Source organism: Coffea eugenioides, chromosome 7 (genome assembly GCF_003713205.1).
Source record: "Coffea eugenioides isolate CCC68of chromosome 7, Ceug_1.0, whole genome shotgun sequence".
Lineage (NCBI taxonomy): Eukaryota > Viridiplantae > Streptophyta > Magnoliopsida > Gentianales > Rubiaceae > Coffea > Coffea eugenioides.
The window spans coordinates 11,603,981-11,624,650 of NC_040041.1; the positions used below are offsets into that span (position 1 = coordinate 11,603,981).

A 20,670-nucleotide genomic window follows, 5' to 3' on the forward strand; every position below is an offset into this window, starting at 1 on the left:
AAGGGATATTCCCTGTTGGCTACTAATTTAGCAAGAAGGTTCACTATGTCACTAAAAGAAAAAGAAAGAGTTTGTTGTAGGAATTTCTGACCTCTCAACGTAAATTAGTCGCTTAGTTTTCTAAGAAAGCAAATAGCTAGCACATCTCTCCCCTCGTCAAGCAAACCATTCACTTTCTCTAACAAAACGAGCGAGGAAAATGCTTGAAAGCCAAAAACTCTATAAGATCCCAGTCGTTCTCCTGCCCTGCCTTACATTGATGGATTTCTGTCCTGCTACTAGCTATTCCCAAAAGGAAAGAGGAAGTGAATCTCTTATTTCATATAGCAGAAAACACACCATGACCGGATTAATGTACTAAGCTAGAGTACCCTAGAAAGCTGACCTAGTTCCAAATACCTCCTGGGACGTTTTTTCTTAAAGTTGCTCCGAACCTATGATTATAAGCAAACCAGTTAAATTTCAGAGGACACCGATTCTGTGTGAAAATCTTTATCTTGCAGCTAAACTACACAACCAAAGTTTCAAATTTAGGATCTGACCACACATTGATGCTACAAACCACAAGAACCACCCACATAAACAACAAAATTGAGGAACAAATCTAATCTCAAGCTAAACCACCACGAATAGCTGCGGCTGAAAACCATTCCGAGATGTTTAGTATAAAGGTTGCAAAAAATATCCCAATTCCAGAAGCCGAAAGGGGAGAAACTGAAGAAGGTGAAAGGGGAAGCATTGAAACAACCATAACGATGCTCAGCCGTTTATTCATTCAATACCCATGTTTTTGGCTATTTAATTGAGATGTAAATGGGAAAAGGAATAGGTTGTTTTAAACGTGAGCTCATATGAGTTGGGAAACGATCAGACAAGTTGTTTCAAACAAAGAAATAACCTCAAACGAGTAGTTGTAGCAACATGTCTTTGTTTTAATTGCACAATAAAAGCCACAGTTATATTAAATGTATCTATAATACCATTCCAGTAATTATACCAACATATAAGCATATATGAGTTGTACACGGTGCAAAAATGGTTGCAAAATAATTTTACCTTCCAGAAATACCCAGATGCCTATATAAATCAAAACTTTTAATGTACTAAAATAAGGATATTTCGGTAAACATACCCAAATACATGCTCCCCTCAGTTGTACCAAAAGTTTTAAGAAAACCACACAACATTCCACATTCCCAAAAAACCCCTATCATGCGGTTGAAATTCAACCCCCTTTTTGACCAAAACTCAATCTTATATAATATAAAGATAAGGATACTCCTTGCTATGTTACTAACTATTTTACATCGCTGCAAATGTAAATGGACTCACATATTTCTCAGTATCTCCTTATATTTATTAATAAGATAGAACTTTGACATGTTACTCTCATTTTCTTAATACTCTGAGTAGGATCAAACTATGCCTTTTGTTTGATAATCTAATTAAGTACTTAAATTTAACGTGTTTAAAGCTTAACATAGTTAGATGTGTTTGATAACAAAAAAAGAATACTTTAATTAATTAAGTGACTTTGAATTTTCTAGATAAAATATACTCTCAAAAATAAGCAATAAGTTATTCACTTATCATTTAATGCAAATGCAAGATTTATTAATTTTATTGTGCCAATAATATTTTTTACTATATCTACATATGCTAACAAAGGAGCAACAGAAATTATTGAAATTGTGCTAAAATTTGTTTTTCTCAAATAAAATTATTTTTCTTTGATAAATTTGTTATAAAGTTTTTTCATTTTTATTTTGTGGTTTGTTCTTATTTTTTTAATATCTTATTTTCAATGAAATTTAATCATATATATTACTAATAAAATATAACATTTTAATACCATATTGTTGAATAAATCAACTTAAGGACAAACCTATAAAATATATAAAATTCAGCATTTAGTTTTCTATAATTATTCAATAGGCATACTATATTTAGTATTTAGATTCAATAATGGGTTGTATCAGATTCAATATTTAATGAATTCAGTAATTTAATGGATTTAGATTTCATATTCAAATTTCAACTTTATCAATGATCTTTAGATTGAACAAAGTAAAGTTGAAAATGTAAAACTTTTGACTTTTACCTTCTTTTAAACATCATACATTAACCGTGACCAAAATGTAAAAATAATAAAATAGAAAAATATCATACTCTAATGATTGAATTTCAAAAGTATCAATTTATGAATACAATTCTCCTGCCGCTCCCTGCTTCTTAAATCTTTCTTCTCCCCTACTCGAGAAAAACAAAACTTACGAATACTTGCCGAAATTGGCTAAGTAATAGTAGTATTTTCTTTTGCTTTTCCTCGATCACAGAAATACGTTACTTCTCAAAGAAACGAACAGAAAGGGAAGCCTTGAGAGGCCCTAAACCAACATCCACAACTACAAAACTTTGGGCTTTTTTCTTTCAAAAGTCCATTCATAGGAAAGCCATGGACAGTGAAAGGCTGCTTGTCATTCAATTCCCGGCTTCAGCTCCCCATGTTTCAAAAGAGGATAAGTATCTTAAACAGACGAAAACTCCCCACTCTTTCTTCTCCTCTCGCTCTATTTCCAGTCCAAATTCAGCTCCTTTTGGACTCGGGAGGTTCCAGTTTACTTCCACCTCCGTTATGACCACATCGACCATATATACTGGGGTCTTCATATTCGTCAATTTTCATGAATAGGCACCCAAAAAGCTTTACATATTCATTCCAATATACCAAGAAGGGAGTAGAAACAAATATACCCTTTAATCCCTTTTCTTTCCCTTGCAATCCAAGCGCCTCTGTGCGGTAAGTTTACTCTCTTCTTGCTGAGTTTGATTGAATTTTATAATTTTTGCCAGTTACGTTCTTTGGCCGATTTAAGAGTTTGCTTTATCGGGTTTTTTTTTATTCTGGATTTTTTTTAAATCTGGGTTGGTTTTGTTCTCTGCTTATATGTTGTGTATCATTTGAATTTTGTATTTATTTTTCGACAGTAGAACTTGATTGATGCTGGGGGACTGTTGTTGAAAGTTGTTTGAAGAGAACTATGGCATCAAATCATGGAAATACTAACTCAGAACCTGCTACAAATGAGCAAATAATTACTGAATTTTTCGCGAAAAGCCTTCATATAATACTGGAATCGAGGTGCCCTTATGTGTCGTCCCGAAATTATAGTGGTGAACAAGTGCTGTCGTCCCCCTCCTCATCCTCGTCCTCCTCGTCGATTTTTTGGCCAAGGGATAAGTGGTTTAATCTGGCATTGAAGGATTGTTCTGCTGCTTTAGAAAATATTGATTTTTGGAGGCAGAGTTATCTTGAACCGATGGTTGTTGATGTGGTTTTAGTGCAGAGATCAAGCAATTGGGATCCTTTGAATTGTTCTCCGAAAAGGGCGCTTGTTAGAAACTTGTCATCAAAAGAGACGTATTATTGGAATTCAGAGAATGATGAGTATCGGAATGAGGTGATGAGCGAAAAGATTATTGAAAGATGGGTTGTGGAGTACGAGAGTAAGAAGTGTAGTAATATTGGTGGTGGTGGTGGGGGCTCTGGGAGTAAGAGGTGGAGTTCCACCAGCTCGCACACTTTGTACAAAAAGTCAACATTGTTGTTGAGATCTTTGTATGTAACTGTTAGGCTTTTGCCTGCTTATAAGCTATTCAGGGACCTCATTTCATCTGCTCAAATTGGGATGTATAATCTTGGTCATCGGGTTTCTTCTTTTGTTGAGCCATTTACACATACAGAAGAAGCAGAGATGCAAAGGTTTGTGTTCACCCCGGTGGACACAGCATGTGGTAGGCTTTGCCTTTCAGTATTGTATCGTTCATCAATCTCGGATGTGAGTTCTGAACCATCAACCCCCATGTCTCCACAGTTTATACCAGACTATGTTGGCAGTCCAATGGCAGATCCCCTTAAGACATTTCCATCTGGTCCACTGCCTCAAGGTTCCCCATCTTTTTCTCATCTTGGGAGGCGTCACAGCTGGAGTTATGACTTATATAAAGCATCACCACCTTCTGGAATCCCATCACCATCTCCTTCTTATTCGGAATCCCATGCTACATTTGCTAAGCCGCACTCCTATCGTCTCCCTCCAACAGGTGTAACTCGTCACCTGCCCGATGAAACACCTCAAGAACATGTGAAAAACACAAATTATGATGAGTATTCACCGTCCCCTAACTTTTCTATGTCTCCATCTCCATCACCCCCTACGTACACTCCTGGTATTCATATATCAAACGCTCTAAAACGGTCTGAAAGTGCTCCTGTCAGTATCCCTGCAATTAGGGCCTCTGGGATTCCTCCGTTGTTCTACAATCAAATGCTGCCTCCATCTCCCCCTTTAAGACCTTCCAAATCCAGTCTTGCTAAAATGGATTGCCGTTCTACTCTGTTGCAGGCTGGCTCAACAGTTGACAAGGTATTCTGGGTTCTGAATATGCTGAACTAGGGAGTTTGTCTACCTTTTTCATTTCAAACTGATTTTGTGTGCTGTAGATATTCCCTTTTGGGAAAGATGAAGCTGGAAGATTGACTGGGGTGAAGATATCTTCAAATAGCTCACCACAAAAATCAATCTCTAGAAGCTCTAGCAGGTTATCATTTCCAGATGACTATGATGAATCTGAGTTTTCTGGTCCATTTGTTGTGGATGAGGATGATATGACGGACCCAGGTAGCAGGTAATCATTTGAGTTATTGATTTTCATCTAGCTTTTCCTTGTAAATGCAGTTTCATCGACGTTTAATGTTGTAATTAGGAGGATTAAAGGCTCACCTTCTTTCATTTTTCAGGCAACACCATACATATTTTTAACATATATTGAAGTCAGTCATACTTACTAAGATGGTCAGTTCACAGAATTTACATTTTAAATTCCATGCTACTAGAAAATTTAACAACTTATGGTTGCAAACATATTTTTATTGAGGATTTGAGAGGTAATGGAATTTGTTGAATAAGGAATCATTAATTTGGCCAGATTGGGGTAATTGTATACATATGCTACTTGATGCTCCATTGTTCACTGATATTCTGTCAAGAATTGGCAAGAACTTTGTAGTGTGTCTAGATTGGTTCTGGAAATTCCCTGGTCAATGCAGAGAAAAAGTTGCATCTTCATATCAGGTCTTGTTATAATTGCATCATTCTGTATTTTGTGGTATGCTAGCCAAAAGATAAATGATTAAATAGGACACTGGTTGAATTCACCTCCAAAACTTTTGCCATTCATGTTAAATCAATTGTTGGGGAGTTTGAAATTTTTGCTACCTCGATCAAAATGGTTTAGTCAAGCTCTGGGGCACCACTAGTTAAGGAGGCGGCTCATACTTTCCTGAAGAGTCTAGGAGGTCCTTTCATGAGAGGGAAGAAGGGTGTCAAGAACTTTAACTGTTTGAGCTTGGCTGTGGGGAAAAAGAAGTTAGATTGTCTATTGGAGCAGTTTGATTTCATGGTTTTTATTGGTATCCAAGATCAGCATGCACAAGTGCTTCCCGGGAGAGCATTTGAATAATTTGTCTGGAATTCTAGTTTCTTCAAAAAGCTGAATGTTTTGCCTTTAGACATATACATATGCACCCAAAGTACACAAATGTGTGGACCAAACAAAGCCACAGCGGGTATGAATACCAATACCTCTGTGGTAGCTGTACTTGCTTGACAAATAAAGATGAAAGCTCTCGAGTGTAGCTGGTGTAAGAAATGCATTTGAACTTTCCTCAGTAGTTTGACCCAGTGGATTTTTCGTTGAGGAGATGATTAGCAAAATTCCATTACCAGTGCAGCCTCAAAAGATAGACGAGAAGTAAAAAGCTGAAAATCTGATTATTTCCTTTCTTTTTTGGCTTTCCTCTCCTGCCCAAAGCAAGACCCCATTCTAATTATAATTAGGAAGCATGGTTCCTAAATAGAAGTCTCAAAAGAGTTACAAGCATGGAATACCTGTCTCAAACTATAATCTGTTCATGCAATGACACACAATGGGTATGATATCAATACTCAGCCACATATAAGAGTCTTTTGAAGAAATTCATTGATCCTTCAACTACAGAAGTTGTGAATATCCTAGAGAAGCATCTTTCTTTCCTTCAGAATCTTTTTGTGCCTATCTGAAGATGATGTCTGGTGATCCTATCGGCGTCTAATTATGCCAATATGCAATTGTGTGTCTTGTTTCTTTTGTTTTCTGGGGAGGTTTGCATCTTTGGTGTTTTGATATGAGTGCCCTTTACTGGTAACAAAACAAACTGAAATAAAGGAGACTTTGCAGACCTGGTTCATTTGATCCAGTTGGAAATCCTTGTGGACAGAATGACCATTTAGGAGTTTCTGCTGTTAAAAAATCCCAAGATGCTGCAGTTGGTGCACTCGTTTGTATGCTGAAGAAGGCACCCCCACTTCAACAAGATTTGCAGAATTCAGCAAACTTGTTGCATGGATCCAGGCCTGAAATCTTGAAGGCCACAACAATAGATCCTAATCAGATCTCTGGACAGCCAGTGATGCAGCAGTCCGCAGCCATTAGTTCTGCAGCTTCTCTACTCGCACCCAAGACAACAGCTGATGCGCTAGAAGAACTCCGTGGGTATGCGGTCATGAAAAACTCACTGCTGAAGCAAGGTGGAGATCACAAACATACCTAGTGTGATCTTGTGCAAATATAGGAAAGCTGATGATGGAAAGTATTAAGATCTGTACAGCATTTTGTTGCTGCTAGGGTCCGAGTTGTCATGCCATACAGCTTGAGGTTCTGGCCATTTTTTTGCCTTGTAAATATGGTGAGCTTATAAAATTTAGTGAGCTAAGTCCATCCTGCCGAAGGAGCACTGCACTCTGGTACTTAGATGTGTATATAAAAGCATATACATATGTTGTCTAATATATTTAAGCTGTATATAACTTCATAGGATTTATTTGTGCAGAGTTTGTATATGAATGATTTTTAAATGCAGAGTTTGGATATGGAAATGGAAGTGCTTTGTGATCTTGAGGTTAGAGCACTGGTTGGACAGGAAAATACAGTATGGGGAGTTGGAGATTAAAAGAAATCAAAGGTGAGAAACAATCAGAAAGTTCAACGGTTGAGGTGCAAAGCTAATCAAGACAAGTAGGAATCCTAATTTTTGTGAATTGAATTTTAGCGCCCCATGTTCTGAATTAAGTTGACTTCAGTCCTTAATATTTTGCAACTTTTGTACCTTTGATCCTTATTTTCTGTACTTGATAATTCAATCACTCAGACGTTGAACTAGGGGTTGCTGATTTGTCATTTTAGAAGTAGGTTTACTATACAATTAAAAATGTCATGATATAGCAACATTTATGAAACACGAGAGACCAAAAAAGGAAAAAAAAAAGAGAGAGAGAACATAAGGGACCAGTTTTGTAATATTCAAATTTTTCTGGGGGCTTTCACAAGGTTCGATATTTTAACTATGGAGAGAAAAGTATAATGAAAACAAATCATGAATGACCAAATTCATTGTAAGTTAAATGTCAAAGACATTGAAACTACCAAAAGTGATATTTATTCTTTTTTAAGAATTCCAAAATTCAAATTTAAAATGTAATGCGGAATCAATCGAAAGTTTAAGAGCACAAAATAGCTCCAAAATTGAAATTTAAAGTGTAATGCGAAATCAATCGAAAGTTTAAGAGCACAAAATAGAAGTAAATAAGAAAGAAAAAGCAGTGATGCTCACTGACAATTTTATTAACATTTTATATATCATTAACTATTATACAAAGTGAGACACATAATAGAATTTAGTGCGTAAAACATTCAAATGTTTAGGGTGCAATGTGAGAGTTGATATAAAGTACATAGGGTGAAAAGTGAAATTAGTCCAAAACTTCTTTTCTCCCTGTAAAAACTGGTGGCTGCCCTATAGTTCAAAGAAAACTTCTTATTTCTTTACTCCATGTTGATATGTAAGCTCCTTGCAATTGAAATTCAGACAGTCCTTGAAGAGTTGTAAAAATGGGAAACACAGCTTAGATATTCAAGCCTACAACAAAAGTCCAGCAGGTGGAATATATAGTCAAAGCCATTCATCAACTTCAGTTTATCAATTAATGTACAATTTTTACACAGTGCAAACTCCAAGAATTTCACTTTTAACGTTCAGACACATCCCAAATGACCCAAGAAAGTTCAGATATTGTCTTTCACCCATTATGCCAAATCTTCCTATCTGCATAGGCTAAATCTGGTTTATAGAAACAAATTCTGTAATTAGAGTATCAGATTAAGTGCATTTATTGTTCCATGCTGTCCTGTGTATCTAATTATTTCAACAAAAGTCAGAATTGCATGCAACCTTTTATATATATTACAATTATTTTTAAAAATACTTTTTGAAGCTTTATAGTATATTTTTTATCTATCTTTCAAATCTGTTCTTTAATATTTGTGTGTCTTTGACCATGTATATATCTTCTGTCATTAGTATAAATTTTAATAACATTATGATATTTTATCATATATACACACACGTACACACAGTGGATGGTCTTAAATTTGGTCATGCTTTCAAGAGATATAAGTCTGCAAATATAGGCAACGATCAACTGCGGTTTGTATGTATCTGGTTTATTTGAAAGAGTATTCAAAAGTTGCCAAATTCAACGTTAACTATCTGAATCAGAAAAAGAGAAAAGAAAAAACTGTAAAACGTATTTAATAACAATCCATTTTCTTTTGATAAATTAAGAAAATACTTGCTTGGCCCGAAGAAGAGTTGAATATAGGTAAAGAGTTGATCTGACCTTTTCGAAATTGACAAATTTGGATTAGGGCTATAATCGAACCAAACTACTCTTGAACTCTAGTTGATCGAATTTGAGTCGAGTTCGAATAGCTCAATAAGCCGAGCAAGTCGAGTTCGAGTACCCAGATGCAATGCTCGAAGGCTCATCGAGCTTTATCGAGTTTTTTAAATTTTAATTCTTTAATATATTATTATTATGAAATTATGCTTATGTCCAAAAAAAGTGGCTGAATTTATGAAATGTTTCAAATCGTATGAATATTTTTAAAGGACAATAATGTCTTTTTGCTCAAAAATTATCAAGAAAATGAAAATTTCTGACTCGAGTTCGATAAGGCTCGCATTGACTGGAGCCAATACGAGTCAAACTCGAGTTCTGTGAGCAATCATCGAGCTCGAACTCGAGTTTCAATAATACTACTCACTCGAGGTCGAGTATTTTTCTTGCATGTCGAGTTGAGATCAAATGTAATGATACTCGAGCTCGATTCGACTCGATTATAGCCCTAATTTGGATGTACAAATCGACAATTGTAACGGCTATTTAAAACATGACGTATCTGTAACTTGTGCTAACTCTTTTCGTGACTTTATACAACTCTTTAGTCTTTACTCTTCAGCCAATCATAAGCCCATAATTTGGTCAAATTGTTCCTTGATAAAGCTTTTGGAGCTTTACAAATTCTAAATAATTTAGAGGGTAGGTATACCCTCACAAGATTGTCCACTAATAACTACAATGATGGTACATTCTCCATAGTTTTTGTAAAGAAGAAGGTTGTATGGATCATAAAGAATGCATTGGCTATCTAAAGCATTAATGGTCTCAAATGGTTGTTAGTCTTAATTCCCTCAAATCATACCTCCCTGAAATGAAAAGGAAACACATGTTGGAAGAAGAATATTCTTATCTTGGTAAAGAAAGTTTAGAAATTACCTGAAATTTCCAAGTGGACTTACAAATATGGCCATCATACGGAATCACAGCAACGAGGAGGTTTAGATGTCCATAATGGCTAACTTCACTAGATACAACATGTCATTAGATTACATGATGTATTATTGTTGATGCGTAATGATATATTATATTGATACATATACTCGCATTTATTTTTTTTTACTTTATATTTTAATACTTTTTCGATTTAGTTTCGCTATTTTTAAATTCAAACACTTGTGACATCTTTTCACCAATAATCTTCCACTGGGTCTCGCGCGATTAGGCAAATCACAGTTTCCTCTTAAAACACTTGTGACATCTTTTAAATTATTGTTGTCAATGTGGTAGGTAATGCTTGTTAATCGAGTGATGATTTTACCATGCCTACACAACTCAAATAAAACCACATGATATTCTAATCAGAGTAAGACTCAGACAGACAGACACCAGGAGTATCATTTCGAAAAGGAAATCACAGTTTCCTCTTATTCTTTCATTTTATCATTTCCTTCTAAACTTGAATTAGCAGAACAATTAATTAGAGACAACAAAGTCTAACTCAGCTGGGTTGTAGTCTGAGTTTTTTTGAAGTTGTTAACCGCCCATTTTCTTGTCTTACTTAAAAAAATGAAGAATATGTGTTGTCACTTGATACAGACATTTGGAAACTTTCCAATTTTTATCATCCCTATCGCTGCACAAATACATCACTATTTTTGATTAGTTAAACTAGTAAGACATTCTCTGATTGGAAGATTAAACCACTGATTATCTATTGACTTGCCGCTCTTGTAAATTTGCATGTTGTCTGTTCTTAATCATGGATTGACTCATTGACAAAAGCTTTTCCCAATCATAAATCACTTTACTTCAAGTCAAATTCAGTGTTAATTAGTAAACAGCTAGTTAATTCTTGAGAGCACTAATCACATAGTGATGTGGGCTTGGTTTAAAAACAAAAAAAAAAAACTAGAAAATATGACGTTTTTGGAGTGTTCCTAGTGACAAATTCTTGAGTTGAACTTTTTAGCTCTTTATTTTAGGCTCAGAAATTTATCTTCATTCAATAACACTTAGAACTTCTAATAAGGTTCATTTTTATAAATGTTGACTAAATGGCAGCTCAAACTTATAGAAGTTTTCACATTAGGTTCATCTCCATATAGTTTGGACTACATCACCTGAAGCACTTTGTTGTGTACACAAGAATGAAGAAATCTACGACAACGAGCCATATTTTGACTCAATCATCATATAAAGGAACTAACCATAATGCAAAGTTAGTGCTTTTTATATGTTAATTTAAAGAACATACACAGCTGGTAAAGATGAATTTTCCGATGATAAGATTTCATTGTCGTAAAGGGGAAAAAAATTGTCAATCAAGAAACATAAAAGCATTCCATACTAGCTAAATGTTCCCAAGGTTTAAAATGTAAGTTTCTTCAACCCTGCAAATTAACATTATTGTTTCTGGCACCTTAAAATATTTTTGTTTTTCCAAAATGAATAAAGGATAAAAAATTCCATCGTCATTTGTAAATGTTCCAGTTCACATCCTTCCCATTACATTTTTCCCAAAAATCAATTTAGCTTCTGCTTTCCATCTCAACCAAATTATAGAGAAATTCACAGAGTGAATTGAGATTGTTGTTAAATGTCCTGATATAATATACACATGGCCGGTAATAAACCAACTCATGTGAAAAATTAAAGAATTAATTTGGCCTACACCAACACGATAATTAATAGGAATTATCCCTAATATATATTCCAAAGATATCAGTATATTAGGAACAAAAAGAGCACATCTGCAGATCGAGAACATTTGTCCTTGGATTTCTCTTGTGAGTAAATTCATTCACAGAGAGTTTGTATACTGGACTTGTTCCAAACGGAATTAAGAGTTCAATACTTCAATTAAGTGTGAGTTCTAAATCCACCCATCTGAGAGTTTATCAATTAGTTGCTTTGTTATCTCCAAGGCATTTTGGTCAAATGTGGGATTTTGAATCGTACGTCCTTTAGTTATAGGCAAGAACACAAATTTTTTTTTTTTTTTTAGGTTACCTTCTCACCCCTCCTTACGTCTTTCTCACCTTCAGTTGCCAGAGATTCAGGTTTCAAACCTTGAACCTGGTAGCAGTGGATAAGAACACTTCTATTTACTGAAAAGAGAAAAAATTAATAATGCCAAAGATGTAATTACATAAACATCCAATTTCTAATGAGTGCCATTGGGACACTCGATCGTTAGTACATATGCATTGCACTTAATTTATTATATGAATGCGCTCACGGCATCCATTAGCCAAGCCTATAAAGTATAAACATGAGTTAAACTTTGTTTAGATCTTATTGCACATTCTAATGACAATTGACAATTTAAATCAATCCATGTAAACCTTCAATTAACCCTACCTTGTTCCTCAAATTTTGTCCTTTCACACCCACTCACTACGTAATTATTCGCAAGGCTATACGACCTGATTTAGTTATGATATCAACAACACATACACACACACACACACATATATATATATATATATATATATATATGTTTATTAGAAAAGGAAGATTCCAAATCTTATAAATTGAAGAGATATAGAGGGAGAGGGTTCAATAGTTAAATTAGAGATTGATGGTTATTTAAGTAGTGTCCTTAACATCTGCGTTAGCTCTCGGGACAATTTCGCTTTCTCATATATTTATTATGTCAAGTGTGTTTTTGATCTGTGTTATTCTAGTAGTCTTTTGAAAAAGAAAGCACCTGGCTCAGAAATGCCTTCTTTGTCAAAGTAAATAGTCCACAAATACACATCCTTTACTGGCTGCATGTACTTACATGCCAACATGCTTGCTTATATCTTCTTCTTCTTTTTTTTTTTCTTCTTTTACAGTGGTCAGATAACAATAATATATGCGTCTCTTTACTTGCAAGAATGTTTTAGCAATTGATGATGTGACTCACCATTATGCAACTTCTACAATCTGCAAAGAGACAAATGCAAATATATATAGTGTATATGATGTATCTATGTAATGTATATAGCACAATCGTCATTGACTACTGCATTTCTCACTGCAAGTTGCAATTGACACTATGGCATCCATCATCATGCTTGGTACAATGAATTTAGACAAGTTCTACTATTTTGCGCATGCCAAAGCCAAACTCCAAAATATGGAGAATCACTTACGCAATGCGTGCTGATCCAATCAAGAAATACAGAAGTCTTAAGTGACATAATAATAAAAAGGACATATGCACCAATTGTATGAGTACTTGAGATTTTTTTTTTTCACTTTGGTTTTTTTTTTTTTAAATTATCGAAGTTTCTAATATATTCAACAAAAAGTTCGATAGTACAAATTATGTAGCATGCTGATAGAGACCAGCTCTCCCCTAATAAAATATCTTTGTGAATAGAAAATAGCCTGGTCACATTAACATATTTTGGATGTGGATTTTCTCAATGGTGGTTATGTTGATACACAAGTAGTTTACCATTTAAATGGATAGAGTCACACTTGCTGTCGACTCTCAATTGCGATTTAGACTAATAAAACTAGGGAAAATTTTCATTTACAAATAAAATTTCCCGAAAACTATGTGATTCCAATTTGATGCGATGCATCTCACCCGCTCGCAATGCTTGCTTGTGTCTCTATATGGTGAAAATAATTGAGGGGGCCATGATTGGGATTTGTTTGATCGTCTTTCTATGAGGAAGAGGCGAAATACAATCAACATGAATTGGGGACCGTTATTCAAAAAGGACTTGCATTTATTGTGGAATTTCATTTTATATATAATTAATATCTTCTCAAAGGGGTAGGGGCCGGGGGCATAAGTTCATTTCCATATCAAAAGGGGGCTTAAGTTCTATTTCTTTATTTTAGTAGGATAAAAACTAGGAAATGTTGAAAACAAAGAAATTGCTGAAGGTATCATTTTTATATATAGTCCCAATAGGTTTGGATCTCTTGCAGGAAGGTTGACTAGATATTTCTTGCAAAAGCACCAGCCCCATCCAGTTCATAATAAGAATGTTTTAATCTTTTTTGATTCCTTGTATTATTTTCCTTACACACATAGGGGGAGCGTATAAAGTGAAAATTTCACGTGTGGTTTTAGAATGGAGCTTTTTTGAATGACAATATATATATATATATATATATATATATATCATGTGTGTTTGTGTGATCATATTTGTGATCATCTATATGTTCAAATTTCAATATTTCAATTACACACGCACAAACATACATTATATATATATATATATATTGAAATTTGACCATATAGATGATCACAAAGTATTGAACAATCTAAAGATTTTGGATTTGCTACACAGAGATATCTTCTAGAAACTGAAAAGTCTTTCAATTTTCTCCTATCCTATTAATCAATTATAATGAAATTCTTTTAAGATAAGAAGATTCTCCGATTTGAAAATTGCACACACCATAACATTTTGATAATTTGCTTTTGTCATATTACTATAGTGCAACAAATGGCCAGCGTTATCAATGATTGGACAGATGGAACCCTTCAACTTTAGCAACATTTGTATTTCAACTTTTATGCGTGCAATAATAGCGCTATGCATGTGAATCACGTAGCTTGTAAATGGTCTAGTACGTACATAAATCCAAGCTGCCGAGTTGGTCTAAAACCAAAAAGGGTACATAACCCTCAGATGCCTAAACTCATTCAGGAAATCGTACTTAGACATTATAGTCCTTTAGCTTTATTTAGACAAATCAATTCGATCCCTGTCAATAGTTTAGCTTTTCCCTAAAAATTTGACCTTATGTCGGAGTGTAAAAAATTAGGCCATTTCATAAGCTCCATAAAAGCTAATACAACATCATTTGGACATGATTTTGGTGCAATATTTTGTTAGTCATAAGTCTATGACAAAATGTAAGGGAAAAAAATTATGCTTCAATTTGTAAAAATTTTATTTAACAATCAGTCATTTATTAGTAACTGTATTTTTTATTTAACAAAATGTAAGGTTGTGGCTTTCAGTTTGTTCATTTTTATTTCAACTTGATGTTATAAGTTTCTGAAAGAGAGTGAATTTCCCAATATTTGGTTCAGAATTGTACAAAAATCTTCAGGTCACATGAAATTCTAACTAGACTAAAATACAAGATGTATCACGAATCCGGCCTTCCTTAAAAAAAAAAAAAAAAAAATCTAATTTCCATGCATCAAAATTGTGGGAGCAAAAAAAAATTTTCATTAAGCATTTATATCATAACTAGGTGTAAAAGAAGAGCATCCTCATGCTACATTATTATTTTTCTTTTTCCTTCTTTTAGCTATAACCTTAAAGTAATTAACCCACGAAATTTGCACTCACAACAGCACCATAATCAATTAAAAAACTTCCAACATTTAACAAAAATTACTTTCTTAAGATACTGAAGCAATTTTTTGTTTGAGCATTGCTAGCACTTTTCTTATGATTTCTGCGAAGGGCATCACACAATCATCCTGTTTTACCTCAAGGAAATGACGTGACTGAAAACAATGGTCATCACCACAATAATACAAGGCAGCTGCCAAAGACCAAGAAAGTGATGGGGTCTAATTATTGTACTGTAGGTTTGACTTACATCTCCTTCTCATGACGGAATTACAACCTAGTTCTTTATGGAAGATCTTCCTTTTTTTATTTTGTCCTTTTTCTTGGGGCCAGAGAATAATTTATAGAAGTTGAGTGATGCTATTTACCTCCTAATTAAGAAGATAACATAATTAAATTACTCAATGTTTTCAAAAACCACAATTATTAACCCCTCTTTGTTCATAAGATGTCATGTTTAATAGTGTAAGTTGATTATAGGAGGACGAATTAGCAAGGCATCTGCAGCACAAGTTGATATTTGCTTCTTTTCATTTTGTTTTCCACAATAGATACAAGTGAAATAGCTTTACTTCACAAAATTATGTTGGTATGGCTTTCTTGTTTATTCCAAAAGTATCACTAGTAGAAAGTTAACAACTTCTAAAATACACTTTTCTTGTATATATGTGTGGCTCGTCCCTCCTGGGTAGCTCGGTTGGTCACGTATCCTTCTCAGGAAGTATTGTCCATCTCCTCCACCAGGGTTCGAGTCCCAGGGTTAACGTGTCCGAAGGCCCGGAACCTCCTGCGTCTGAAAAAAAAAATGTATATATGTGTGGCTCACAAACAAATTAACCTTGGTTTTAATACTTTAATTAGTTCTCGAGTCTTAGAAGCTGATTGAAAAGGCTTGTTTTCAAGTCTTGTAGTTGTGAGTTGTACAACATACTTTAGTCTCACCCTTTACAAGTTATTATATCAACAACTTCATCCCCACTTCCCTAGAATCTTGCCCTATTGAGGCTCAATTACTTGCAGCAAGCTTTATGCTAGACACGCCTTTCACCCTAGCACAGCTTCAGAGAATTGTGCTTGTTAACATATTTAGGTACAAATGGCATCCTGAGATACAGTTGTTAGAACCAGAAGACCAAAGATGCAATTATTCCTACCCAGAGAGAGAGAGAGAGAGAGATGCAATTAAAAAATCATTTGCCAGCCCTTTTGCATGTTAATGCACTTTGTCACCAATGAAAAATAAAAGAAATAAATTAAGGAGATTTTTTTTTTGTTTTGCCATGGATTAGACATTTGAACCACTTGAACATGTCTTTGTTTTCCTAATTTGTGGGATCTTCTTTTCCTATATGATTGCGTCATCAAATTTTATTCTAATCAGTGTATAAAAACTTGGCTAAAACGGAAATGAGCAAGAATCCAAGTCTAGTTTCAGTTGTTGCAGGGGAATTCGTCAGCTACCAATCATATGCTTGGCATATTCCTTACGATTCCTTTTATACTCAAATTAAGCCTATTTGATTGCTTATTACTTGCTACAGATTTGTCTAGTTAGGCAAGAATCTTTTGAGAGAATGTCTATAAAACCCAATTACAAATTTAAGTAACAAATGTGAAGTTCTGATTTGATGCAAATATTTAGATTATGTGGTTGCATTTTATATAATCATTTAGTCTTGAGTCTTATGGTCTAATTAAGATGCTCTTAGGTGATATCCCACAGATGAATTAATTGTCAGTTGTCACCCATGATAACATTTAAATTGTGGCAAAACATTGTCAGATAGTAAAGTTTGTACATATTATTGTCACATTTTATAATGATTGATACTACTTTGCTGCCTTTTGCACAAAAAATTCTTGGAGTGGCTTGCCAAATATTTGGCATAGTTTGAGATGTCTATGCCTGTGAGCTTCAGTGCCAAAAAAAAAAAAAAAAGTACTCTATCCTTCAATTAGTACTTTGTAACATCGAATATTGACCTATCCTTTCTGCTATTTATTAACAAAGTTAGAGAGAAATTACCTAAAAATAAAGGAATATAGTACAAGATGATGAAAGTAAATACAATTGTAGTCTAAAAGTAATATAGAGCTTGTAACATGCCGTGTATGCTTTGTATAGCTAAAGTGACAGCTTAATGTATCCTGCTTTGTGTTCATTGATATGAAGATGATTGGAGAACGTGTTTTAAGAGTTTTTGGGGAACTTGTATCTAAGGAAATCAACCATCCAATCTTTATACAGATGCAATATATAGCGTCTTAGTGTATTGTGCTTATGGTATATAATTTTTTGGTTATGATAGTTTGATTAGGTGGTAACAAATATATGTGTCCCTAGTCTTGGGCTTAGAACATGAATATGCTGTGTTACTGTTACTTGAGTTTTAGTTTTTCAATTTTCCTTTGTCATTCTTTTGCTAATGGTGGTCTAAGGAGATCTTTTGCTAAGCTTTATATTTAATTCCCCTAGCAAAAGTTAATGAGATAGGCAGAATTGAACAATGATTAAATCTCACTAATATTTTATCGTTTTTGAGTTTGGATTTTTAAATGTCTATACTCTAGCAAATTGTCCAAAACTGATTTGTTGAAACTTGAAAACCTCCAAATTGAGTAGTAAATTCTTCAGCTTTTCTCAATGTTTAATGGGAATGCGAACGTCACAGTTTGCAAGAGATTCTCTTTTCTTGGCTTTACAACGCCTTTTTTTTTTTTTTCAGTTTACTGATGCTAATCAGGTCGAAACTTTTACCAGCACAGTTCAAACTGCTACTTCTTTGACAATCCATTCTATATATATATATGGCTTCCAGTGGTTTGATCTCTCAAAAGGCTCCTAGCTTAGTAACTTGTAGTAATGGAGTTTGAAAAGATGTATTTTGATGTTGAGCCAAGCTACATTATTGATCATCATTGTTGTAGCTTGGAAACTGCATTACCTTTCCAGAACAACCATTTGTCTTTCCAAGATTATGTTTCCAATGATATTGTTAGCACCGAAAACTTTCTTGAAATGGAAACAGATATCAAGGATTTCGATTCCATAGCTAAAAATTGTGCTTTAGACCACGAAAACGTGGTACACAAAAGATTGTTGCCCTGTCAAGAAATCCAAGAAACTATGGATATTTTGGCTGCTGAGCAATCCCATTTGAAGGATATTCAAGATGAACTCATGGAAGAGAGCAGCTTAACTGATCTGCTGCTGATGGGGGCAGAAGCTATTGAAGCAGGAAATGTTCGTTTTGCTTCATTAGTTGCACTAAGGCTCAAGGATATCCTATCTGATCAAGAAAATGGTGACAATCCAATGGATAGGTTAGCTTTATATTTCACTCAGGGCCTTCTTGACAAGAGCCTCGCTCCTCCTGAGCTTCCGGAGGACCCCGTTTCGCAACAAACCAATGCTATCACAGCCTTCCAAATGGTGCAGGAGCTGTCACCATATGTGAAGTTCGCGCATTTCACAGCCAACCAGGCAATCCTGGAGGCAGCCGAAGGTCTTCAGGAGATTCATGTTATTGATTTTGACGTCATGGAAGGAATTCAATGGCCTTCTTTGATGGTTGACCTTGCTGCTAGAGAAGATGCGTCTCTTAGGATAACAGCTATTGTTGGCGACAAAAGAAGTTCATGTAATATTCAACAAACAGGTTTTAGGTTACAAGATTTCGCAAATTCAATCAATCTTTCTTTCTCCTTTGACCAAGTTCTGGTAACAAAAGAAGAAGATTTCGAAGAGATCAAAGTAGGGCATACCCTGATAGCTAATTGTATGATTAATCAGCTTCACATGCCTTGTAGAGAAAGCTCATTGGTCAAAACATTTTTCAACGGTTTGAGGAAACTGTCCCCAAAGATATTGGTTTTAGTCCAAGAAGAGTTATTCAGCTTCTCTAAAGCTCCATCTACATCATTTGCGGAGTTCTTTTGTGAGGCCTTAGATCATTACACAGCACTCTCTGATTCACTCCGGAGTGGTTTTTGTGGAGGTTACAAATTAGCATTAAAGATCATAGAGAGGGAGTTCTTGAGAAAGAGAATTTTGGATAGTGTGAAACATTTTCCTTGTGGGATCATGGGAAATGAAAGTAACATGTTGCCAGATTATCCTTCTATGAATGGATTCAGGCCAATTCCCATGAGTTCCTGTAACGTTACTCAAGCAAAGCATTTAATCAGTTTGTTTAATGGGGGTTACTGGGTGCAAAATGAACACTGCAAGTTAACATTATGTTGGAAATCAAGACCTTTGACCACAGCTTCCATTTGGGTGCCGACAGCATCAAGCAAGACTAGTCTTGCTAGGTCAACTTATTTTTAATTGGTTTTAGATCAATTTCCTTGGACTTTGGATCATATTATATATTGGAAGCTAGTGTGACAGTATTTTCCATTGTGAATAGCCATGTTTTGTTTTTAAGATTTGAAATTGAAGAGTTGAAAGTGATTGTATACAATAAAAAATTTTCATGCTAGCAGTGAGTAGTTAGGTTGCAAGGTGTGACCAATGTAGCAAATGGAATCTTCTTTGCCTTTGTTTTCCCTTTCAGATGGCTTTTACTCTTTTTCCTTTTGTTGGTTGTGGGGAAAATTAGTGCAGAAGCACATTAGAAGGAGGAGAATGTGACTACAAAATGAAAATGGGGAAAATAAGTGGCCCCAAAACCTTATCAACTTTGAGAATTTTATCAGCAGATTTATGTTCTTGAAAGTAGATATTATCCAAGTGTTATTGTTTTTCAAGTTTCTCCATATGGCTTTTAGCTCCACGATATACAAGCATCAAATCAAATTAAAGAAGATTCTAAAAGGTTTGTAGTTTATAACTGAAGTACACTTTACTCCCTCATACTATAGTGGCAGTTCGTTCCCATCTAAATTCTCTTTGTTAGGACTTTAAACCCTTTAGGCTTTTTTTTCCTGGTATAACGCACAGGTATTTGCATCCGTTTTATGATCTGCGACTAATCCTGTTTGAACTCTTGCATCAACATCCGTTGGTTTAAGCCCTTTAGTTACTACTCCAAATATCTGAACAATAATCCCAGTGTAGTTTGAGAGTCCATTTTTCCTGTAGCGTTTCTTTTTCATATTTTTCCCGTAACTAAGAAGAAACAAACTGATGAGAATAGTGAAGTTCCTATCAAGATTGTATTCAGACCTTATTTAGTAAACTAGCTTTTCAAGAAACTCTCAAATGGTTGTAGTTAATCTCTTCAAAAGTTAACTCATATTCCTCCGAAATGAGTAAAAAAACTGCTACAAATGTTAATTTTTCCAGATCAATAAAGCAAATTCAATAGGTTAAAGGCAGTGAAGACCTCACCACAATGTGGTCACAAGATGGGTTGTTGGAACTTAATCTGCTTAAAATTTGCTTCTAGAATAGAACATGTGAAGAGAAATTTAAAAAAAAGTAATAAAAAACCAAGTCCCAAGTAAAATCTGCTCGAAAGAAATTCCATGGAGGTAACATATGTACAAAGAAAATACAAGATGATTGTAACTAAACTTGCTCTAACAAACATAATTATTACTTAATGTTGAAAAATCTCAAGACA

At 34.6% G+C, this 20,670-nt stretch overlaps 2 protein-coding genes across 5 annotated transcripts; both read left to right on the forward strand.

The window, feature by feature from the left end:
• The first annotated feature begins 2,543 nt into the window (after positions 1–2,543).
• LOC113778674 (autophagy-related protein 13b) lies at positions 2,544–6,977 on the forward strand. 4 transcript variants are annotated; one of them, XM_027324150.1, is made up of 5 exons: positions 2,544–2,800; positions 2,989–4,427; positions 4,505–4,689; positions 4,802–4,856; positions 6,280–6,367. In XM_027324150.1, exons 2-4 carry the CDS (start codon positions 3,042–3,044, stop codon positions 4,821–4,823), a joined length of 1,593 nt encoding a protein of 530 aa, XP_027179951.1. In that variant the 5' UTR covers positions 2,544–2,800; positions 2,989–3,041; the 3' UTR covers positions 4,824–4,856; positions 6,280–6,367. The 4 variants fall into 4 exon arrangements, with proteins under 4 accessions (XP_027179951.1, XP_027179948.1, XP_027179950.1 ...); XM_027324147.1 differs by lacking the exon at positions 4,802–4,856 and having other exon boundaries at positions 6,280–6,977; XM_027324149.1 differs by lacking the exon at positions 4,802–4,856 and having other exon boundaries at positions 2,992–4,427; positions 6,280–6,977.
• A 10,986-nt stretch (positions 6,978–17,963) lies between these two features.
• LOC113776893 (nodulation-signaling pathway 2 protein-like) lies at positions 17,964–19,430 on the forward strand. Its single transcript, XM_027321942.1, has one exon. The coding sequence runs from the start codon at positions 17,964–17,966 to the stop codon at positions 19,428–19,430; it is 1,467 nt and encodes a 488-aa protein (XP_027177743.1).
• The last annotated feature ends 1,240 nt before the right edge of the window (positions 19,431–20,670 follow it).